Here is a 23,255-nt window from a genome sequence, read left to right on the forward strand (position 1 = left end):
AGGACATCCAATGGTGCCCAAGGGATTGTTTTCCTTCACTTTATTTGTAGTTCAAACTAGAGGACATCCATCCAAACCCAAAACAACACTTATAATCATGTTAACCTAAATATAATAGGGAAATGAGAGGATGAAGATTTTACCTTCTACTAAGGGGAAATCACTCAAGGATGAGAAACCAACAAGTCTTGAAAAGTTCAAGCTCTAACTTGTAGAAATTTCAAGGAAAAGAAAAGAAAACAAAGGAGAAGGATGGGAGAAAGAGTGAGCTCACGCAAGAGAAGAATAGGGTTGGTAGAAGTGAGGGAAAAAACAAGTCTCCATTTTATATACTTACTTCCTGCAACTATCCTTGCTTGAGTGACAACAATTCTTGCTTAAGCAAGAATACTACTAGCATCCACTACTATACTACATGTCATTGCTTAAGTGAGATCCATTACTCACTTAAGTGTCAATCTCACTTAAGTGATGAGACATCATCTTTTTAAGCAAAAAAACAGTGTTGTAAAGGTCTATCCTCTTTCACTTTACTCTATCAGGGTGCTAACTAAGGTTACCATATAAAATCTAAATCTACCCTATAAAATACTCACATATTTTGTTATTTAAAACACATAAAATTAAACTTAATTTCTCATGTCTTTTAAATCAAACACTTATCATACATTATCAAAAATCATAATATTACACTTATCATCTTAACTTTTACTATTTTTTCATATAAATATAACCATACACTTATTTACAAATAACACATGCAGTAGTGGTATATATATAATATTTTTTATATGTACTAATCAAGCTAAATAAATTAATGGCTTTGGCAACAACGAAAAATTAAGAAGACAAGGGATCAAATTTCACCTTTTAACACTTTTACCATTTTCTAAATGTTTAAATGCACTTTAGGTGTGACAAAATTATCAAAATTTGCTAAGTTTAGCATCAAAATATGCAAGAAAAAACTTTAAGGGAATAATTTACAAAATTTTGAAAGTTGATTCTTTTTAATTTTAAGGACCAATTTGACCGACTATTATAATTTAAGGAACTAATTGGATTGATAATTTACAATTTAATATGTTATATATTTTGTCTTTCCAATTATAGGAACTTCATTTGTGAATCAAATTCTTTGCTTGCTATTTAGATGATTCAGACAGGAGTCAACAACACTCATCCTCCTCATGCGTCAATTGTCAATAATATTAGCTCCTTTGAAAATCTTCCTTGGCAACTACATTTTATTCATACCCTTTGTGAAGGAAATGTCTGTGTAGACCTCTTTGCCAAAGCTAGGTCGTCTTCTCAACAAAGCCTTATAGTTCTAGAGTCCTTTTTGCATTTCTTGTTATCTAGTCTTAGGGCAGATGAGCTAGGCACTATCTTTATTCATTTTTAGTCTTTTGTACCTTTTCATACGTATAGATAGAAAGAAAGATATTATTTTTCCATTTTATTTTTTTAAGGACCAATTTGATTGTCTATTATAACTTTGGGGATTGAATTGATTGATAATGTTGGAGATAAAAGGTTGACTTGATGGTTGGGAAGTGTTGATGTATGTTGTAATTCAGTTAGTTAGTTAGGAGTTAGTTAGTGATTCATTTTGAAGTTAGTTTGACAGCTATGAAGGTTACATGTGTAGTGTGTATAAAAATAATAGTGATCATGAATGAGAAAAATGAGAGTGCAGAAGTTTAATTCAGAATTCTAGGTTCCCTCTATTTTCTCTCAGTTAATTCCTTCATCATCTTCTCTTATTCTCTAACATAGAGTGAGTGAGTGCATAGTCTGAGTGTGTGAGAACTTTATTGCTCCAACAAACTGGTATTCAGAGTTGAGGTTCAAGATCCTTGGATATCGAAATTGAGATGGCTTCCTCGAATGGAAATTTTCCAACATCTATGTATGTTCTCGTAGGCAAGAACTATGATGATTGGTGTGCTCAGATGAAGGTAACCTTTCGATTCCAAGATGTGACAGAAGTGGTGCAAGAAGGGGTTCAAGAACCTGACAAGAACCCAACTGATGCACATAAGGTGGCTCACCATGATTTGATGAAAAGAGATGCAAAGACATTGTTCATTATTCATCAGTGTGTAGATGTAGATAATTTCTAGAAAATTAGATTTGTTGATACTGCAAAGAAGGCATGGGATACTCTAGAGAAATCCTATGCAGGGGATAGCAAACTCAAGAAGGTGAAGTTGCAGACCTTGAGAAGGCAGTATTACAAATGAGTGATCAAGAAAGAATTGGTGAGTTCTTTTCTTAAATCTTGGCAATTACAAATCAAATGAATGCTTATGGTAACAAGCAATCAGACTTGGGGATCATTGACAAGGTATTAAGAACCTTGACACCAAGATTCGATCATATAGTGGTGGCAATTGAGCAAGGCCAGAATCTTGAAGAAATGAAGATTGAAGAACTGCAAGGAATACTTGAAGCTCAAGAGATGAGGCTCAATGAATGAAACTCACAAAGATCAGCTGAGCAAGCTATGCAAGCCCAAACAACCAAAGGGAACAACTATGATGGTAGCAAGAATAAGAAGGGAAAGGGAAAGTGGAAGAACAATAAGTGGAAGGGGCCAGGTGAGAGCTCCATCAGTTCTGGAAATCATAACCAGAATGAAGAAACTGACAAGAAAAATGGAGGGAATCACAAAGTGGGCAAGAAGAAATTCAACAAGAAAGGGATTCAGTGTTATAACTGTCAGAAATATGGACATTTTGTAGATGAATGCAGAAATAAAAGGGTTCCAAGAAATGAAAATGAGGCTCAATTGGCACAAGATGAGGATTCTGACTCTGATAAAGTGTTACTAATGGCAACTACAAACTCAGAAGAAGACAGTGTTAATCTATGGTATCTTGACACAGGTTGTTCCAATCACATGACTGGACATAGAGAGTGGTTTGTAAACATTGATGATAAGGTGAAGAGCAAGATCAAGTTTGCAGATAACAACTCTGTAACTGCAGGGGGCATTAGAAAGGTGATGATTCAGAGGAAGGAAGGACAATACTCGTTTATCAATGATGTGCTATATGTTCCCAATATGAAGAATAATTTGCTGAATTTGGGACAGTTGCTAGAAAAGGGCTACTCAATGCAGATGGAGGACAGTCAAATGAAGATATTTGATAGCAATAGGAGGTTGATTCTAAAGGCCCCTTTGTCAAGAAACAGAACATTCAAGATTGGAATTCTGATTGCTAAATTTCAATGCTTGGCTGCTTCTATAAGTGATGAAAGTTGGATGTGGCATCATAGGTTTGGTCATCTAAATTTTAGGAGTTTAAGTGAATTGAAAAGTAAGAAAATGGTTCATGGTCTTCCCCAAATTGAGATACCAAAACAGTTGTGTGTTGAGTGTTGTGTGTCAAAGCAACCAAGGAATTCTTTCAAGTCAGAAATTCCAATCAGATCCAAAAGAAAGCTTAAAGTGATCTATCCTAATGTGTGGTCCTTTTGAAGTGAAATCCCTAGGAGGTAACAGTTACTTTGTATCATTCATTGATGAATTTACTAGAAAAATATGGATCTATCTCATTAAGCAAAAAAGTGAAGTGTTTAACATCTTTAAGAAGTTTAAGTTGTTGAGTAAAAAGCAGAGTAATAAGGTAATCAAAGTGCTTAGAACAGATGGAGGTGGTGAGTATAACTCACATGAATTTCAAGTATTTTGTGATGAAGAGGGAATAATTCATGAAGTGACATCTCCCTATACACCTCAGCATAATGGTGTTGCTGAGAGAAGAAACAGAACCATTCTGAACATGGCAAGGAGCATGATGAAAGGGAAAGGAATGCCTTATTACTTTTGGGGAGAGGAAATTTCTACTGCTGTGTATATTCTGAATAGATGTCCCACTAAGAGATTGTAGGGATACACACCTGAAGAAGCATGGTAAGAAAAGAAGCCTAGTGTGAGTCATTTCAGAATATTTGGTTCACTGTGCTTTAAGCATGTGCCTGAGCAGATCAGAAAGAAACTTGATGACAAGGCTGAACCAATGATACTCATTGGATATCATCCAAATGGTGCCTACAAGTTGTATGATCCTAGAATGAGGAAGATTGTGATTAGCAGAGATGTCTTGATAGATGAAACAAATGGCCAGAATTGGGAAATAAATGTTGCTGACAGTGGTGAAAGAAAGGTGATTGTGAACCTTGAAGACAAACAAAGTAGAGAGGATGTACCATCATGTGGAGAACAACTTAGAAGGTCACAAAGAGAGAGACAAGTACCACAAACACTTAGAGAGTATGAATTGTATCCTGATACATCAATCACTACAGAAAGGGATTTTGTGCACTTTGCTCTACTTGCTGAATCATAACCAATGAGTCATGATGAAGCCTTACAAAGTTCACATTGGAGAGCAGCTATGGAAGAAGAATTGAGATCAATTGAGAAAAATCAGACTTGGGAGTTAGTTCACTTACCTCAAGGAAAATGACCAATTGATGTGAAGTGGGTCTATAAGACTAAAGTAAAGCCTAATGGAGATGTGTCCAAGTATAAGGCAAGATTAGCAGCAAGGGGATTTCTGCAAAAACATGGCTTGGATTACAATGAGGTTTTCGCTCCAGTTGCAAGACTTGAAACTGTTAGGCTCATTGTTGCAGCTGCTAGCAACAGAAACTGATCTCTATATCAACTTGATGTGAAGTCAGCATTTTTGAATGGGCCACTTGAAGAAGTTTACATAACTTAACCACTTGGTTATATAGTGGCAGGACAAGAGGATAAAGTATACAAGTTGAATAAGGCACTATATGGCCTCAAGCAGGCTCCTAGAGCCTGGAATATGAAAATTGATAGCTTCCTAGTTCAACAGAATTTCACCAAGTGCACTACTGAGCATGAAATTTATGTCAGAAACACAGATTCTGGTGAGTTTTTGATAATATGTCTCTATGTAGATGATTTGCTAGTGACTAGCGATAGTAAAGAAGATATAAGAGTGTTTAAAGGAAGAATAATGGAAGAATTTGAGATGTCTGATCTTGGTGAACTATCATACTTCCTGGGTATTGAATTTGTTTCTACCAGTAAAGGGATTTTCATGCATCAAAAGAAATATGCAGAAGACATTCTAAAGAGGTTTAATATGATGGAGTGTAATTCTGTTATCACACCAACTGAAATTGGAATTAAGCTGCAAAGAGATGGGGATAAGAAAGAAGTTGATCCTACCTTGTACAAGCAAACTATAGGCTCATTAAGGTACCTATGTAACACCAGACTTGACATTGCCTATTGTGTTGGGTTGATGAGTAGGTTTATGGAGAAACCAAAGACACCTCATTTCCTGGCAACAAAGAGGATTTTGAGGTATGTGAAAGGAACATTAGATCTTGGCATTTTATATCCTTACAGTCAGAAGAATATAGAAGGAGAAGTGTTTGGTTATAGTGATTCAGATTGGTGTGGTGATAAGGATGATAGGAAAAGCACTGCTGAGTATGTTTTCAAATTTGGAACAACATCCATCTCTTGGTGCTCAAAGAAGCAGAGTGTAGTTGCTTTGTCAACATGTGAAGCAGAATAAATTGCTGCTAAGTGTTTGGTTATAGTGATTCAGATTGGTGTGGTGATAAGGATGATAGGAAAAGCATTGCTGAGTATGTTTTCAAATTTGGAACAACATCCATCTCTTGGTGCTCAAAGAAGCAGAGTGTAGTTGCTTTGTCAACATGTGAAGCAAAATAAATTGCTGCTGCTATGGCAGTTTGTCAAGCTCTATGGCTGGAAGTTTTAATGGAAGAACTGAACTTGAGAGATTGTAGTCCTATAAGGTTGTTGATTGATAACAAATTAACAATTGATTTAGCTAAGCATCCTGTGGCACATGGCAGGAGTAAACATATTGAAACCAAGTTTCATTTCCTGCATGATCAAGTGAGTAATGAGAAGCTTGAATTGGAGTTTTGTAGGTCTGAAGATCAAGTTGCAGACATACTAACTAAGTCATTGAAGCCTATCAAGTTCAAGGAATTGAGAGACAAGTTAGGAGTGACGTCCTTGACAAATCTGAATTAAGGAGGGATGTTGATGTATGCTGTAATTTAGTTAGTTAGTTAGTTATTCATTTTGAAATTAGTTTGACAGCTATGAAGGTTGTTATAACTACATGTGCAGTGTGTATAAAAATAATAATGATCATGAATGAGAAAAATGAGAGTGCAGAAGTTTAATTCAGAATTCTAAGTTTCTTCTATTTTCTTTCAATTAATTCCTTCATCATCTTCTCTTATTCTCTAACATAGAATGAGTGAGTGCATAGTGTGAACGTGTGTGAGAACTTTATTGCTCCCATAGGAAGGAGAGGCTTTAGGGTGAAGGGAGAAGGAAGGATGAAGATGTCATGAATTAGAATCATTTTTAACAAAACTTATAAATTAACATTTGTCAATAAAAAAACTGATGATTAATTTTAGAGACTATTTTGCCACTTCATTAAATTTAGAGATCTATTCGGTTAACTATTACAATTTCAAGGACTAAGTTGATAATTTACTCTTCAAAAATAAGAAAGCAGAAAAAAAAAGCAGAAATAAATAATTTAATTTTCCCTAATTACTCCCTTCCTTCCTATAAATAAGATAACCTAACTTCCTTATTTTTGCACAAATAGAAGCTTAAGTTTGCGTCTGATTTGTTCTTCTCAAGCTACTGCTCGAAAATTAGAAGTTTTGTTAGGAATAGGAGCAATGCTTTCCTTCTTAAGTACGTACTTAGATAAGAATGACAATCTAATAAATAATCTCCAAATTAAAATAATAAGGATATTGCTTCTGAAACTAAGTGGATGCTGCTTTTGATAATTAAAATTGTTATGTAAAAACTTTTTGATGAATGATCATTGATCAATGTTGTACTTATGCAAAATGAGGTTTTTCAAAACAGAATATGTATACAACAAATATAAACAAACCAAGATTAATGAACTATAATTAATTTGTTGGGAAGTAATCAATATTAATAAAAAAATGTGTATAGTTATATTACAATGCATGTATTTATTAAAAATTACATCTCACAAACTAAGATTTGAACAAAAAGAATTATTATTTAAAGTAAAAAAATGTGTATCATAGTGCCGATTTATGTTTGTCTTGATATATATTTTATTACATGTTAATTAATAATTATTCTCTTTATTATTATTTATAAGACTTAAGTTTAAAATAATATTTATTTCTTTTTATAAGATTCAATTTATAATATTTTTTACATTATTTATTTTTAGACTTAAAATATCCTTCATTGAAAAAAGGAAAAAAATGTATTGACAAATTAACAGAGAGAAAAATATTAATAATAAAAATAGTTTTTTAAAAAATTATAAATTTAAGATAAATTTGTTACTTTCAATTAAATTAAGTACTTTTTTTTTAATTTTGATGAATTAGATAAATAAATTTTATATATAAGAACCGGAAACAAGCGGTAATCTAAAATAACTGTTTGAGTTAGTAAAAAAAAGAAACTAGAAGGTGTCTTTTTGAATGAACTGAAAAACGAGCTAGTTACGTTGATTATGCATATTTGATTATAATATTCTTACGTCGTGTAAATATTTTTACATTAGCATATAATTATAAATTGTTTGGTAAAATTATTAATTTCAGTAATGATTGATTTAAAAATTATATATATATATATATATATATATATATATATATATATATATATATATATATATTTAAGTTAACAATGTAAATTTTGTTATTATAATAACATATGCAAATAAAAATCTTGTTTTACCACTCTATATATACAATAAATGAGAATAAATATCTTGTATGAGAGTGTTTTAAGAGTTATTATTATTATTCAACAATAATGTTTTAGTTTCTTTTAATGAGGCGTTTTTCATTTTTAGTTATTCTTATTAATTTTCTATCTATTTCAATCTATATTTTCGTCTTTATTTCTATAGTTAAAAATAAGCATATATCATAATGTAAGTTATTTTCATAAATAAAAATATAACTCATATACTAAATATTTATTTATTATAAATTTTAATTATAATAAAATTTATATATTTAACATTATTTATTATAAATTTTAGTTATATAAATAAATATCTAATCCATATATTGCACAAATTAAAATATTAGTTTGTATAATTTATGTAAATAACCGTATGAACATAGAAATTATTAGTTTAAAGTATCTTTGTTTTCTTTTTTAAGACAAAAGCAAATAGAAAAAGAAAGGAGGTATAATAAATAATGTGCATGTGGCTCCCATGTTCCTTCTACATTCTCGAATGCCGTTATGTCTATCTGTCTTGGTCTCGTTGTCTTAATTAAAATTCTCTTCAACAAACCACGTTATTAAATTATTTCCGAATGATATGCTGCTGTCTTTAAGGTAAAGGCAAATGCTGTGTCTTTAAATCTTTAATCTTTATGATACTTGTTAAGGAGGAAATAAAAAGGGAATTTTTTTATTAAAAACCACAAAAATACACTTTTCTTATGATTTTTAAAATACTTTCTCAAATAGTTTTTAATAAACATTTCCTCTTTTAATTTCGATATATACACTGATTAATAAGACTCGAAGTTAAATACACAATTTCACTTTACTCCTTTACATTCACTTCATTTAAATATCTTTCTCGTTCATAAAATGTTAAACTTTATTCTCCTAGCATGCATATGTATATCCTTTTATGTTTCTAAACTTTAATATCAATTAAATTATTTAACAACATACTTAATCTGTTATCATTTTTAACATTGATTTTAACTTGAATATTTTTTTTAAAGAAGTTATCAATAATTAAAAATAAGGATATATCAAAATTTTATCATAAATTTAAAATATAATTTGGAAAAATATGTTATAAATGAACAAAGGACAATATAAGAAAGTTTTATCGTATTATTTAATAACAATCGATCATTTATAATAATTTTTTTTTATTTTTATAATAACTACTTAAAAAGTCATATTAATAATTCATATAATTGTTATTTTGTATCACATATAATTTATGTTAAAAATTATTTATTTCAAATTTTAATTATAATATAATTTAAGCACGAATTCACTTTTGATTCTTATAATTTCATTAATATGTAATTTCGGTCCTTCATAAAAATTTAATTACACATTTGGTTCTCTTTGTTTAAAAAATTGAACAATTTTAATCCATCACTAGTAAGCACCCAAAATTAAAAAAAAATAATGATATGATCATGATCAATAATATGTGTGACTAACTTATTTACAAAAAAAATTAATAATATTAAAAATTAAAAATAAATTTACTTTAATACATTTTAGAAATATTTTTTCAATATTTAAAATATATGAAACCAAATTTTATAATTTATTTTCTTAAATGTATAAATTAGTCACACATATTATCAAACACGACCACACCAACATTTTCTCTCTAATTTTGGATGACAAACTATCATTGAACTAAAATTGCTAAATTTTGAAAACGTTGAAAACTAGACGTGTAATTAAATTTTTATAGGAACCAAAATTCCATATTTATAATACTATAAGAATCAAAAAGTGAATTTAAGCCTATAACTTATACATTTAGAAATATTTATTTAATATATACTTTTTTTTATAGAATATAGATATTTATTCTGCGCAATACATAGATTAAAATATTGGTCATAATATATTAATATATTTGTCTCGAGTAAAGTTATATTAAATAAAAATACTTATAATCTAAAAGAAGAAAAATTATCTCCAAAGGAAAACAACAACTATAATACTTTCACAATTTTTATTTGCGCTTTAATTTCTCATATTAAAATATTTGTAAACAAATGTATCCTATACAAGATGGAAAGCTTATTTCAAAGAAATCCATCCTGCCATGTAAATTAATAAATTTTCTGTAAAGAAAAGAAAAAAAAATGAAAGGCTAAAAATCTATTACCTATTATATAATACAAAACGTAATGGAAAAATATTTAAGATGATTAAGATATCATAGAGATACTTGCATTAAAGATACTCTTAATATAATCATTTCATAACATTTTTCTTTCAATCATGTTCAAACAACAATAATGAATATTTTTTTATTAACATATTATTGACATATAATATTTACGGATTTATCAATAATTAATATTCATTAAAAAATTTGACTAGTCATTTTTTGTGAAATTTCTTCTTTTTATTAATTTTTTTTCATTCACATATCACGACACCTGGCATAAAGAGACTAAATCCAATATCATTCATATCAACGATTTTGTACTATTAGTCTTTTTAATATGACAAAGAAAAATGTTAACGATCCTTTTTTCTGATATTCTCTATACGATTGGTTAAAATTTATTAAAAATCTTTAATTTTGATAAGTTTTGTTTTTTAATCCATGCTTCTCAAGTGAAACATATCAAAATTAGTAATTTTTAATAAATTTTAACCCATCACAAATAAACTATTAGAAAAAGAGTGCTGTTAAATGATTTTTATCAACACAATTTCACTCATATTTAATATTAGGTTTACATAAAATTTTAATCTTTATATATAATGTATTCGTTATTTTCTATTTTAGTTCTCTTAAAATTTTAAAAAGGACATAAAAATATTAATATTAGGTTTACATAAAATTTTAATCTTTATATATAATGTATTCGTTATTTTCTATTTTAGTTCTCTTAAAATTTTAAAAAGGACATAAAAATATTAAAAGGACCCAAACAAAAATAAAAATATATTATAAAACGTAACATAAAATATTCAAAGCTTAATTTTGAATAGAATGCTGGTCTGTCTTCAAAAATGTCAAAGAAACTCTTTTTAGATTTAACTCCTTTCGTGCCAATTTGAGTCGAGGAATGATACTTACATATTTTTTAACATGTTTTTTTTTATTATTAATACTTGTTATTATTAATTAAAATTTATTAAAAATATAAAATTACGAGTAGAACTATTAAATAGGAAACAAGACTCATAAACTTTTATAATTTTTAATAAATTTTAAGTTTAGTTGAATACTATATGAATATATAGGTCATTAGAGAATTTTTAGCTAGTTTTCTAAACTAATAAAACTTGTCATTGAGTCATTGATCTTCTATCATTTTTGTAATTAGATTCTAAAAATTAGTAAAACTGTCGCAAATTATTATTTTTTCCTCTTTCAAGCGTCATAAACTAACTTAAGGGACCCAATTAAATAAGTTGTAGAAGATCAACAATTTAATTACAACTTTTTAGTTTAAAGACCTAATTAAAATTTTTCAATTTTTTTAATGATTAAACCTAAATTTTAAATAATAATAATAATTGTTTTTTTACAGAAAATAATAATAATAATAATAAAAATGTGTTACTGTACTTTTACTTTTAGTCATGCAGTATTGAAAATTAACTTTTATCCCTTGTTCTTTATTTTGGGGAGTAGGGTGTCTTGTTATATTATCTTAATATCTTAAGTTAATTTGCAATATGCCAACATTCGTTTTCATCTTTCAAGACTCTTTCGTCTCTTTGAGCACAGAAAAGTTACTGTATAGTGTATACTGGAAAATACGTTCCTCATTGGCCTAATTTGGGACCCATTTCAGTTAAAAGCTTCAATTTTTATTTCTCAGACATATATAATTTTTTTTTGCACAAAAACAAGAAGTGCTTCTTCCTCTTTAGGAATCTCCCTCCTCTGCAACTTAAGTCCATATATATCTTGCTACCTTCAGTGTTTTCTGTTTTGTTTCTGGGAATGGCCAAGTTTTTGTGATTGTCATGGTAGTTGGTGGCTTCTTGAATTTCTGAGCTTTTGACTATTCTCCTTCAGGTACCAAACACTTTTTTTTTTTCTACCCCACTTGGATCTTTTTGAGATTTTTTTCTTCACCCCTTCAAATTTGTCTGCACCCTTTACCTTGTACTCTTAGAAATTTTTTGTCTTGGGTTCTTAATCATTTCACCTCTGAACAACACTTTGAGCGTTAAAAACAGAAAGCTTCAATCTTTAGCTTATCTTTTCCCTTTTCCCATTTGTTTTTGGTAAATTGCTGAGATGGAGTTCAATGTCTTTCACATGAAACTGTTTCTTGGGGTATAGGATTGATTGTTGTATCTCTTAATTTGCCCCTCTAAGCATATCTAAATATGCTTGGACAAGAGAATTGTGTCCTTAAATCACCATTCTTGCTATGTATCTTCATTGGCTTCTTGATGCATTCTGTTGTGGGAGCTGAGATTCCATTGGGTTCCAAGCTTTCTGTGGTTGATAATGATTATTGGGTTTCCTCCAATGGTGATTTTGCATTTGGATTCTACAACATTTCAGATCAACCTAACCAGTTTAGTGTTGGCATTAGATTCAATTCCAAGTCTATACCATATAGCCAACAAACTGTGGCTTGGGTTGCAGGTGGTGATGTCAAAGTAGGTAACAAGTCCTACTTTGAACTCACTCAGGAAGGGGAACTGGTCCTGTTTGATTCCATAGGTGAGGGTTCTGTTTGGACCGTCAAAACGGGAAACCAATCTGTAGCTTCAGCTTCACTTCTTGACAATGGAAATCTTGTTCTAATGGACAAGGAGCAAAAAATCATTTGGCAAAGTTTTGATACTCCATCTGATACACTTCTCCCAGGACAAAGTTTGTTTGCTAATGAAACGCTTCGGGCTGCTACCGCAAGCAAGAATAGCAAGGCCAGTTACTATACTCTTCACATGAATGCTTCAGGTCATTTGGAGCTACATTGGGAAAGTGGTGTTATCTACTGGACAAGTGAAAACCCTTCTGCTTCAAATCTCCGTGCTTTCCTTACAGCCAGTGGAGCACTAGAGCTTCAAGACCGAAGCTTGAAACCTGTTTGGTCTGCATTTGGAGATGATCACAATGATTCTGTGAAGTACAGATATCTTCGGCTTGATGTGGATGGCAATCTTCGGTTGTATTCGTGGGTTGAAAGTTTAGGATCGTGGAGATCAGTCTGGCAAGCTGTTGAGAATCAGTGCAAGGTCTTTGCAACTTGCCGTCAACTTGGTGTCTGTGTGTTCAACGCCTCAGGTTCTGCTGAATGCAAATGCCCGTTTGAGGTAACTGGGGGTAACGAATGTTTGGTTCCATATGAGGAGGAGTGTGAATCTGGCTCCAATATGATAGCATATAAGAACACATATCTATATGCATTCTACCCTCCTGATAATTCTTTTATCACAAGTAGTTTGCAGCAATGTGAACAGTTGTGCCTGAATGACACTCAATGTACTGTAGCAACCTTTTCCAATGATGGAACTCCACAATGCTCAATAAAGAAAACTGAGTATATCACCGGTTATTCAGATCCATCTGTAAGCTCAATATCATTTGTTAAGAGATGTTCAGGTCCATTTGCTGTAAATCCAGGTATCACTAAGTCTCCTCCTCCTTCCGAACCGCCTCCTCGGTTCTGTGTTCCTTGCCTAATAGGAGCTTCAACAGGCACATTTTTCATCCTTGTCATTTTCCAGATGGGAATTGTGCTCTTCATCTACAGAAGAAAAAACTCTACCAGGAAAAGGTCCACTTTAACTTTCACAGGCACAAATTCAAAGGGTTTAATTGTTTTGTCCTTCTCAGAAATCAAGAGCCTCACAGGGGATTTCAAGAATCAAATTGGGCCAAAGGTGTTCAAGGGTTTGCTACCAAACAACCATCCAATTGCGGTTACAGACCTCAATGCGTCCCTAGAGGAAAGGAAGTTCCGAAGTGCTGTTATGAAGATGGGTTGCATCCACCACAAGAACCTTGTGAAACTGGAGGGTTATTGTTGTGAGTTTGATCACAGGTTTTTGGTGTATGAATATTGCAAAAAGGGTTCAGTGGACAAGTACATAGATGATGATGCTCTTTGCAAGGTGCTAACATGGAGAAAGAGAGTTGAGATATGCTCAAGTGTGGCAAAGGCCATATGTTATTTGCACTCCGGGTGCAGGGAGTTTATAAGCCATGGAAACTTGAAATGCGAAAATGTTATGTTGGACGAAAACTTAGGAGCCAAGGTGACTGAATTTGGGTTTGCTATTGCAGATGGCAAAGCAACATATTGTGGCTTTTCAGCTGAGAAGGATATAGAGGATTTTGGCAAGTTAGTTCTAACCTTGTTAACCGGGTGTCGCAATCACGATCACATTGAGCTTTGTGAGTGGGCATATAAAGAATGGATGGAAGAGAGGGTGGCCAATGTGGTTGATAAAAGAATGGAAGGGGGCTACAAATCAGAGGAACTAGAGCACGTGTTAAGAATTGCGTTTTGGTGCCTTCAAATGGATGAACGTCGGAGACCTTCCATGGGGGAGGTAGTAAGAGTACTTGATGGTACATTGAGTGTTGATCCGCCACCACCTCCTTTCGCCTTTCAGAGGCCCTTGCAGGTAGATGATTCAGAAGAAAATGTTTCAGAGTTAGAAGTATGATGCTAGCTCAAAGTTTAGAAACTTTTGTTCATCTAGATGATAAGAAAAAATGCTCATTGTTTTTTGTCCCTTAACCTATTAGTGGTAGTTGAACTGTGAAAACAATGTTGTTCATTTCAGACCTGCAGCATCTACCTTAAGTTGTGTCTCTACTTAGGGACATACTTGAGAATGAGCATCTTTTAGGAATGAGCATTTTTGGTATGCGTGGATATTGCTGTTTATTGCAACTTTAGAAGACAAAGTTGGCTAAGATAGAAATTCAGTCTTACATAATACTCTGGTTTCTTTCAATAGTATACTTGCATTGATATGTTCCATACATGCTTTTCTCATGAGTTTAAACATTTGGAATTGTAAAATGAGTGGTTTAAAATGAATGTGAAAACAAGATGCAAAAAGATTAATTGTTAGATAACATTCGGTAAAGTATGTTTTGGCATCCATTTGGAGTGTATACACTTCATTGAATAAGAAATAGAGAAGACGGAAGTGAGAAAAATAATAGACGTATCAGGAAAGGAAGAAAGAGATTAAAGGAGTAATGAGGGTAGAAAGTTAATGTAAGAAAAATGGATGTCTGAAAATTAAAGTTCATAATATTTTGGGTTTCATTACAGTTATTCTTATGTATATAAACTTAAGACATTTTACATTTATATCTAACAATATAGATGAAAGACTGTTTACTACAACACGTGTGTTTTTCGTCTGATTAACCTTAGGTTTGGATATTTTAAACCATGTTTTAAGTTCAAGTCTTATGAATAAAAAATATGGTTAGGAAAGAAAATTTTATTAAAAGTGACAAGTTAAGTTTCTAGTGGAGATTAATTGTGGATACTTTCCATCAATGTTATGATGATTTAAACAAAAAGATGGAAGACTTTTTGTTTTTTATCGACCATAAATATTCTTCACCAAGACAATTTTTCTTAAATTGATTAGGATTATTATAGACGATATTTTTTTTTTTACTATTAAACACAGATATATCTAGTATTGTAACAACTCTGTGTGTGGGTAAATCAAAGCATGATTTATAAGTGGTGGCTGCAATGTTGCCAAATCAAAGCTTCCTAATTCTGGTGCAAAGTCGTTGGGGGTGTTGCTAGGTGCATCAGGCACATTGCTTGTGCACCTAGCATCAAAACGAAATTCCAAAAATGTCCTTCATATGGATCATGTGATTCGTATGAGTCATACAAATCACGTGATCCGTATGAAAGACATTTTTGGAATTTTGTTTTGATGCTAGGTGTACAAACAATGTGTTTGGTGCACCTAGTAACACCCCAATGGTTGAACCTGATAGCATGCCTTGAAAAATCTGTGGTTCAACCCGCTTTCCAATCGTGAAAGAGGTGAATGGGTCTACCCATTGGATTACTATGTGTCTTGACTCTCATTATGTTTGTAGGCCCACTGCCCAGGCCCCTCCCCATGGCTTTAAAAAGAAAATAAGAAGACAATTTTATATTAAACACAAAATGTTTAATTTATTTCTAATTAAAATATTCTTTTTGGGTTTGAGCACAAAATTTTTATTTTTTAAATTAAAACAAATTTCAAAAATCTTATATTTAAAAATCTTTATAAAAATTTATTTAAAAACAATTAATGGTATTTCACATTGGTAGCTAGCCCAATAAAACTTCTCAACAAAACAGATGTAGTACTTTGGAATTGTCCCAGACTCTCCCAGCGGCTGGAAGAAAAATATAAATAGGAAAAAAACTATTTTTTTTCTTGAACAAAAACTAAATTTATTTAAAAGCAGTTACTGTTACTCACATTGATTGTTAGCCCAATAAATCAAAGCAGAAGACTCTAATAGACTTGGGTGAATAAAGACTCTAATAGACTAATACTGGATTTGAATTAGAAGTAAAATAAAGAAAAAAGGGAAAAAAGATAAAAGTAAAATAGAAATACGACAACAGAGATGAGTTTTTTTTTAATAGTAGAAATAAAAAGAGTGGAGAAACTTATCTCAGCGATTAGGAAGAGTTGAATAGAGAATGAAATAAATAAATAACCTATAAAATATTTTTATACTAATTAATTAAAAATAAATTTAACATAAAAATTAAACTTTTTAATCCATTATTTTTTGTAACATAAAACTGTTTGTGATTTTTTAAATTTATATTATAAAATTTATTTATTTATTAAGAAACTTATACAGGAAAGTGAAAAAAATAGACCTTCTTTCTTATTTACTTGTGGATTCTACAGGAAAAAAATTCCTTATCAATCTCAATTTTCCTAAAAAATAAACAGTAGGAAATTGACATCTATTCTATCTCTTTCATTTCCATTTTCTTCATTTATATTTCTATTAAAACAAACAATTTGGTAGATAATTTCCAAGTCAAGCAATTTACATTTTTACTCATTTTTTAAGCCACTAATCACAGTAATCACACAATGAAGATGAGAAAATGTCAGGTGAAGGATTCGCCCATTGAAAGTTCTCAACCAAACTTGAACGCAGCACGTTAAATTTGGAGAATGCTAGAGTTTGACCCGAACAATAAAAAAGAAAATGCTATTGTGTTGTATGTAGGATGCTGACTAAAAAGTACAGTTGATCCTTTTTTGTAAAGTACTAACTTTTTTTTCTTTCTAAAAACTAAGTTTAACGGTCAATAGATTAGTAAAATGATTATTGGCCATCATGGAGACATTTTTACTAATGTCTTGATGACAAAAGGTAAATTTAACTTTGCATAATTTATGTGTCTGAACCAAATTTCATTTTGAGATTTTGTTTTTCAAAAATCGAATGTCCTTGTCAGATTGCATTTATGCATTATGATCACAAAGTTCTATAAAATGATCTTATAGTAAAGTAAATTTACACTTCAACATTAAAACTGGGGCAAAGATTTGTCAATCGTGGACAAAGAAGAAATAGAGAGAAATTCTTAGAGGAATCCTAAGTGTAAATAGAATTCTTTTCTTAATAAATTAAAAATGTCAATTGGGAGACTCAAACTCAGTAATTTTTTTCTGTTTTTTTTATCCTTCCTCAACCAGTGTACAAACCATATATCTCTTTTCTCGTTAGCTTTTTATAGCCTCTTTAGAGTGTAAACTTCAGCCTCATATTATTCATGAAATATGACTCACTTTTAAGATACAAGGGGTCTCTTGAATACTATTTTTTGTTTGTTTAAATAGAGATATCTGAGATTTTTTATTTGTCACCCAAATAATCCTCTTTCACCTGATCGGCCTATGTTAGAGGAAAATGATACTTTTAGTTGTGACTGTGTACCCAAACAGAGAGAGATTTTAAAATCTTTGTTCTTGACAATACTTTTTGACATATAATTGGGCAGTGGAGTTTTGGAAAATTATTGATTTTTTTTCCCTGTTTAGGGGAATCCTAGGTGCAATTGGAAGTCATTTGAGATTTTTTTAGAGCAAAATTTGATTCCCTTCATTTCCTAATAATCCTTGTATAAGAAAAAAAATATTTTAAAAGAATTATCATTTTATCTTTTTAATATAACATTAATGACTTATTTTCACTTATATTTTTTATAATATTAATGATATGAGCTAAAAAAAATAAATTAATGATAATAAGATTAATTTTATAAAATTATAATTTATTTTATTTATTGATTTTTGTTGGTTATGTAAAATAACATATATAAACAATAATTATAATGAGACGAATGATATAAAGCGAGTGATGGGATGAAGAGAAATAAATAGAATTAATGTTATAAAATTTTACAAAAAAATGTATAAATAATATGATAATAGTTTTTTCTCCAACTTAAATATAATTCATTTAATATATTTATTTTATTTTATTTTTCTAAATACTCGATGTGATATTCTTTTTTGTTTTTACATTAGTGCTTACTTTTATTTAGTTGTTATTAGCTTCTGAGTTGACTAAAGAGACAAAGATTAAAATTAAAAAAAAAATATCAGAGGGATTAAAATAAAAATGAGGTATATTTATAAGAATTAAACTAAACAAATGTATAAAGTGGCGTGTCATCGTATGATAATATTCTAAAATAGTAGATAATGATAATTAAATAACCGAGAGTGAGTAATGCCATAAAAAAAATAAAAATTACACGAACTGTTTTAAAAACAACAATATAAAAATAACTAGAATGAAAACTCTGATTATAAAACCTAAAAACACATATCCAAACCTTTTTCATGGACTTCTAGTATTATATATAAAAGAGAAAAAACTTTATCCTCGAAGTACTGTAAACTACTGCCTCGTCATGGACATAGAATCCGACCAACTGTTTTGATACAAGTGGGGTATTTTTTTTATCAATGCTACTTTAGTTACATAAAAAAAAAAAAGAGAGAGAGAGAGAGAGAAGAAATCAATGCTACTTTAGAGGCAATGATTAGAGTTATTAAAAACTGTGTTTCATGAGTGGTTGCACTACACTATTTTATATAACCCGGTGATGCCTGCGACTTCTCTATTCATTATGTACATGTTTGTAATGTCTTTATAAATACGTGAACATGTACGTGTACTTTTTTAAAATCTTTAATGCACTTTTTATTAATGGCTTTATAAATACGTGCACATAAACAAATATTATGCACCGAATTTGAGTTAGGTTTTTTGCTTTTGTTGTTTTTCCTGAGCAATTCTCACCCATAACTTGTTTGAGGGTGCTTGTCCGTTTTGTTTTGGGTCATGCTAATTGTTTGAACTTTGGATTCATTAATTATAATTTTGCATCAGCAACAATTCTCAACCAACCCACCAAAAGCAAAAGTAATGTATTGTAGTACATTAGGTAAGTTTACTTTCTTAATTTCCATAATTATTAATTAGATATAATTTAGTCTTCGTAGATTGTGGCTAAAACAAAGATCATAACTTTCGATTGTAAGATACGTGATCTCTGTTAATACAACATATGGACAATTGCTGGGTGCCAACAAAGGCACAACTTTACCAAATTTTAATCCGTTTTTGGTCCTTAATTTGTGACAAACCATAGAATAAACAACATCCTAGAGACATGATTTTTATGTAACAATAATCTTGATTCTTTCATATCTTGATTTTTATGCTTATTTTATACCCTGTCTCTTACTTCTCTTTTCATTATATCACTTATTACATCATCCTCTTCTCTTTACTTGGTATATATCTCAAAGGGTGTGGGTCGATTTTTTTGGTTAGACAAAAAGGTTAAACTGTTTACAAATTAAAAGGAAAAGAAAATGAAGAATAAAACGATAAAGATGATATCTTTTTTACCGGTTCTTCTCCAACTTTTGCTATTAAATATACTAGTAAGTGGGGCTACCTTATAAAACCCGGAGCAGAAAGTTGAGGTTTGAGTTCACATAGGGGAAAGTTGACTCAGGAACCTTAGAAAAGATTTGGTAGAAACGCGTAGATTTAGAACCTGGACCCGGTTGATTCATTATGAATTGCTGAAAAAGTAAATCAATTTAATTTGATTCACTTTTTAATTTGAGAAAAAGATATTCAACTCAACTCAATTTGGGGTGAGTTCAACCAGTTAGAATTAGATTCTCACCTCATTTATTGTCGGGTTCAAAGATTATGAGTGCCGGTTAATTATTGGATCAGATACTAATTTTAATGGTCATTAATCTAAAAAAATTGTACATGGAGAAAATTAAGCGTAACTTCTTATGTTAAATAAATTGTTTTTTCACATGAAAACGCAACATAACCTTATATGATTGCCGAGTTTGAATTCTCACATAATCTAACTAAAATACAAGAAAATATAAAAATAAAATATAAATATAAAAATCTCAATCGGATACTAACTTATACTAAACAAACTCAATTAGTAAAATAAAGAGTAAATTACATTCACACTTTCCATGTTTTTTTCAAATTGCATCACATATTTTTTTTTTATTTTACAAAAAATCTCTTAATTGTTTAGCTCACATTATACTAGACTCACTCTCTCCTAAACATTGTTTAATAATTTAACAGAAAATAGACACATATTTGTCACATGACTTTTAATGAAAATGTATGTCTAAAATATCTTCATCTTCTTCCTCACACTCGCACCCCTTGTGTTTTTCCAAATATTATCTGACATTCTTCCTTTTTTGCACCCTACAAAAAAACTCTTAATTGTTTAACTCACATTATACCCAGATCTTCTTCTTCTTAAACACCATTTAATAATTTAATAGAAAGTAGACACATGTTGGTCACATGACTTTTAATGAAAATTTATGTCTAAAATACTTTCATCTTTTTTCTCTTAACTCCATAAAAGATATTGCACCATTTTCAACTTGAAAATATTTTAACATTGTTTATTCTTTATCTTTTTTTCTCTAATTGAACATGAACTCATCTTTTTGTTGGAGGTAAACCTACCTTGTTGGTACGCATGTGTTAACACCATTCCTTCTTCTTTTTTTAGTTCAATTTTTGTGTGCATGTTGGGTCGTTTGGTTGCTATATTTTTTTTGGACGTGTTCCAAACAATGTCTATTGATTGAATATGGTCTTTTGCTTCAATTTTAGTATTTTGCTCCCGCATTTGTTTTTAACTCCTTTTTTAAAATATTTATTTTTGATGGCTATGTGTTTGATATAATGTCTCAATCATGAGCTGCATATTCTTCAAGTGTTAGCAACAATGAAGTAAGAGTCAAATATTAAAGGAAAAAGTGTTATTGCCTTAAGAAATGTCCATTCACATGGTCAATTATTAATTTGTTATTGAGTATTTAACAAAAATGTTAGAAAAATTTCGTTTACTCGTATATTTTAATTGACGTTAGTTAACGACGTTAATAAAAGAGGGATAAAAGTAATGTAAAAAAAGAAGGGTATGAAGTGCAATTTGAGAAAAACATAGGGGTGCAAGTGTAACAAAAATGTTAGGGTAATTTCAGCAGTTCACATATTTCAATTGACATTAACAGAAGGAGGGTAAAAATAATGTCAAAAAATGGAGAGGTACCAGGTACAATTTGAGAAAAACACAGGATGTGTGAGTGTAATTTACTCTAAAATTAAAAATGGAAATAGAAAAGTATTTAGAACTAAAGAAAAAGAAATAAAGATAAATATTTTATAAAAATAAGAAAACAAATTAATTAATGCAATTTGACCAAACTTGTTCGGGTTAGCTAAGCTCAATCCATGGTTTAAACAAGTTAGATCAAATAACCTTCTAAAAGGGTTAGTTAATCAATATTCTAACCTATTTAACTTGTGAGTTGAGTTGAGTAGCATAATGAGTTGAAACTCAAGGTCACCCTGACACTTTTATGTAAAATAAAATTTAAGCAAATGATAGCTAGTATTCAAAGAATATTGGTTAAAAAATTTAAAATAGAAATAATTTTATTGAAAGACAAAAAAATACACTACTCATAATATTTTTTTATATATTCTCTCATGATTTACATAATAAATATTTTTTATTTTATTTCTTTAATCAATATCCTAAAAACAACAAGACCTTAAAATTTATATCATTAATGTTAGAAACATATTTTCTAACATATTTTTTAAATATAATTTTTATTATAAGCTGAAATTCATTAAAATTTATCAAAATTGTGTAAGTCTTACTCCTTATTCAATGATACTCACAATTTTGTATTTTTAATAAATTTTAAATTATAATTATAAAAATATATTTTTAAAAGAATGTGATTAAGAATGTATTAATTCTCGAACTTTATTGAGAAATTGTATTTATACATAAACTAATATTATACAAAAATTATAAAAAATAGTAAGAAGGGAGAAAATATGGAACAATTAAGATAATAAATGTGATCAAAGGAGATGGTAAAATAATATTGTAAAAAATATTCTATAAATTTATTGTACTAATAATATAAACATTATTTGTTAATCTTTAGTGGCAGTAGTTGTTGCTTCGACAGTGTTTTTCTTTATTTTATATTTTTTTACTTTATATTATGTCAGCACCGTAACTTTTCAACCATGAAGATTCTTTTGTTGTTTAAAAATCAGAAGGTATGCTGAGTGCTGACTATAGGATTTTCTCTACCATATTAGGGTCTTTTTCTGTGTACAAACTGAGTTTTTCAACAAATCTTTGTGCCGTTGTTTAGGGAGAACCCTTTAACATTAGGATTTAGCTAGCCAGCAATATATATGGCACCAGTTTCTGCAAGAACTCGAATGAAGTGCAAGAAACTTGAGGAAAGAAAGCAGAAGAAGAAAAAGTCATCAATGGTTTATGCTGCTACAACACCTACTTCTTCTACAGGCACCAAAGAAATACAGGGTGATCATAGTGAGGAAGATATATGTTCAAGTGTGTGTTCTACACCGAAGGGTAAAAGGTTCAGAATACCAGAAGTGCTAAAATGTCCACCAGCTCCTAAGAAGAGAAAAATAACAACAACAACAACTATCACATCATCGTGCTCATCCAAGACCAAGAGATCCTCAATAGCATTTTTTGCTTCACCAGATATAGAGCTCTTTTTCTTTTCTGCAATTAAAAGTAGTGTACCTGCTGCTTCAAGTTTTACCCCAAGTGGAGTTTGAAGTTCAGCTTTATGACTTACAGTGTATGCAGCTGCAGAATATACATAATAGCTTAATTGTTAGGCTTGGTTTTTCTTTTTATTAATAATACTTATTTTGCGGGATTTTGCTAGCTGGTGGAGTGATGTTATTAATCTAGCTTTGTAAAGTATGAAACCCATTAATTACATAAACATTTGTAGGTTTGTATGTTTGGTTTATATATCCTTCTTAATTAGGGTCTGATCTCTCCATAGGTATGTGTAGTTCTAGTGAGCA

At 30.2% G+C, this 23,255-nt stretch overlaps 3 protein-coding genes across 3 annotated transcripts; all 3 read left to right on the top strand.

Annotated features, from left to right (window-relative positions):
- The first annotated feature begins 4,829 nt into the window (after positions 1-4,829).
- On the top strand, positions 4,830-5,573 carry LOC106794787 (uncharacterized mitochondrial protein AtMg00810-like). Its single transcript, XM_014762670.1, has one exon. It carries the CDS (start codon positions 4,830-4,832, stop codon positions 5,571-5,573), a length of 744 nt encoding a protein of 247 aa, XP_014618156.1.
- A 5,923-nt stretch (positions 5,574-11,496) lies between these two features.
- On the top strand, positions 11,497-14,765 carry LOC100815678 (G-type lectin S-receptor-like serine/threonine-protein kinase SD3-1). Its single transcript, XM_003535120.5, has one exon. It carries the CDS (start codon positions 12,146-12,148, stop codon positions 14,441-14,443), a length of 2,298 nt encoding a protein of 765 aa, XP_003535168.1. The 5' UTR covers positions 11,497-12,145; the 3' UTR covers positions 14,444-14,765.
- Positions 14,766-22,598: 7,833 nt separating this feature from the next.
- LOC102663550 (cyclin-dependent protein kinase inhibitor SMR9) lies at positions 22,599-22,997 on the top strand. The gene has a single exon (XM_006588954.2). The coding sequence runs from the start codon at positions 22,599-22,601 to the stop codon at positions 22,995-22,997; it is 399 nt and encodes a 132-aa protein (XP_006589017.1).
- The last annotated feature ends 258 nt before the right edge of the window (positions 22,998-23,255 follow it).

This window comes from Glycine max, chromosome 10 (assembly GCF_000004515.6).
Source record: "Glycine max cultivar Williams 82 chromosome 10, Glycine_max_v4.0, whole genome shotgun sequence".
NCBI lineage: Eukaryota > Viridiplantae > Streptophyta > Magnoliopsida > Fabales > Fabaceae > Glycine > Glycine max.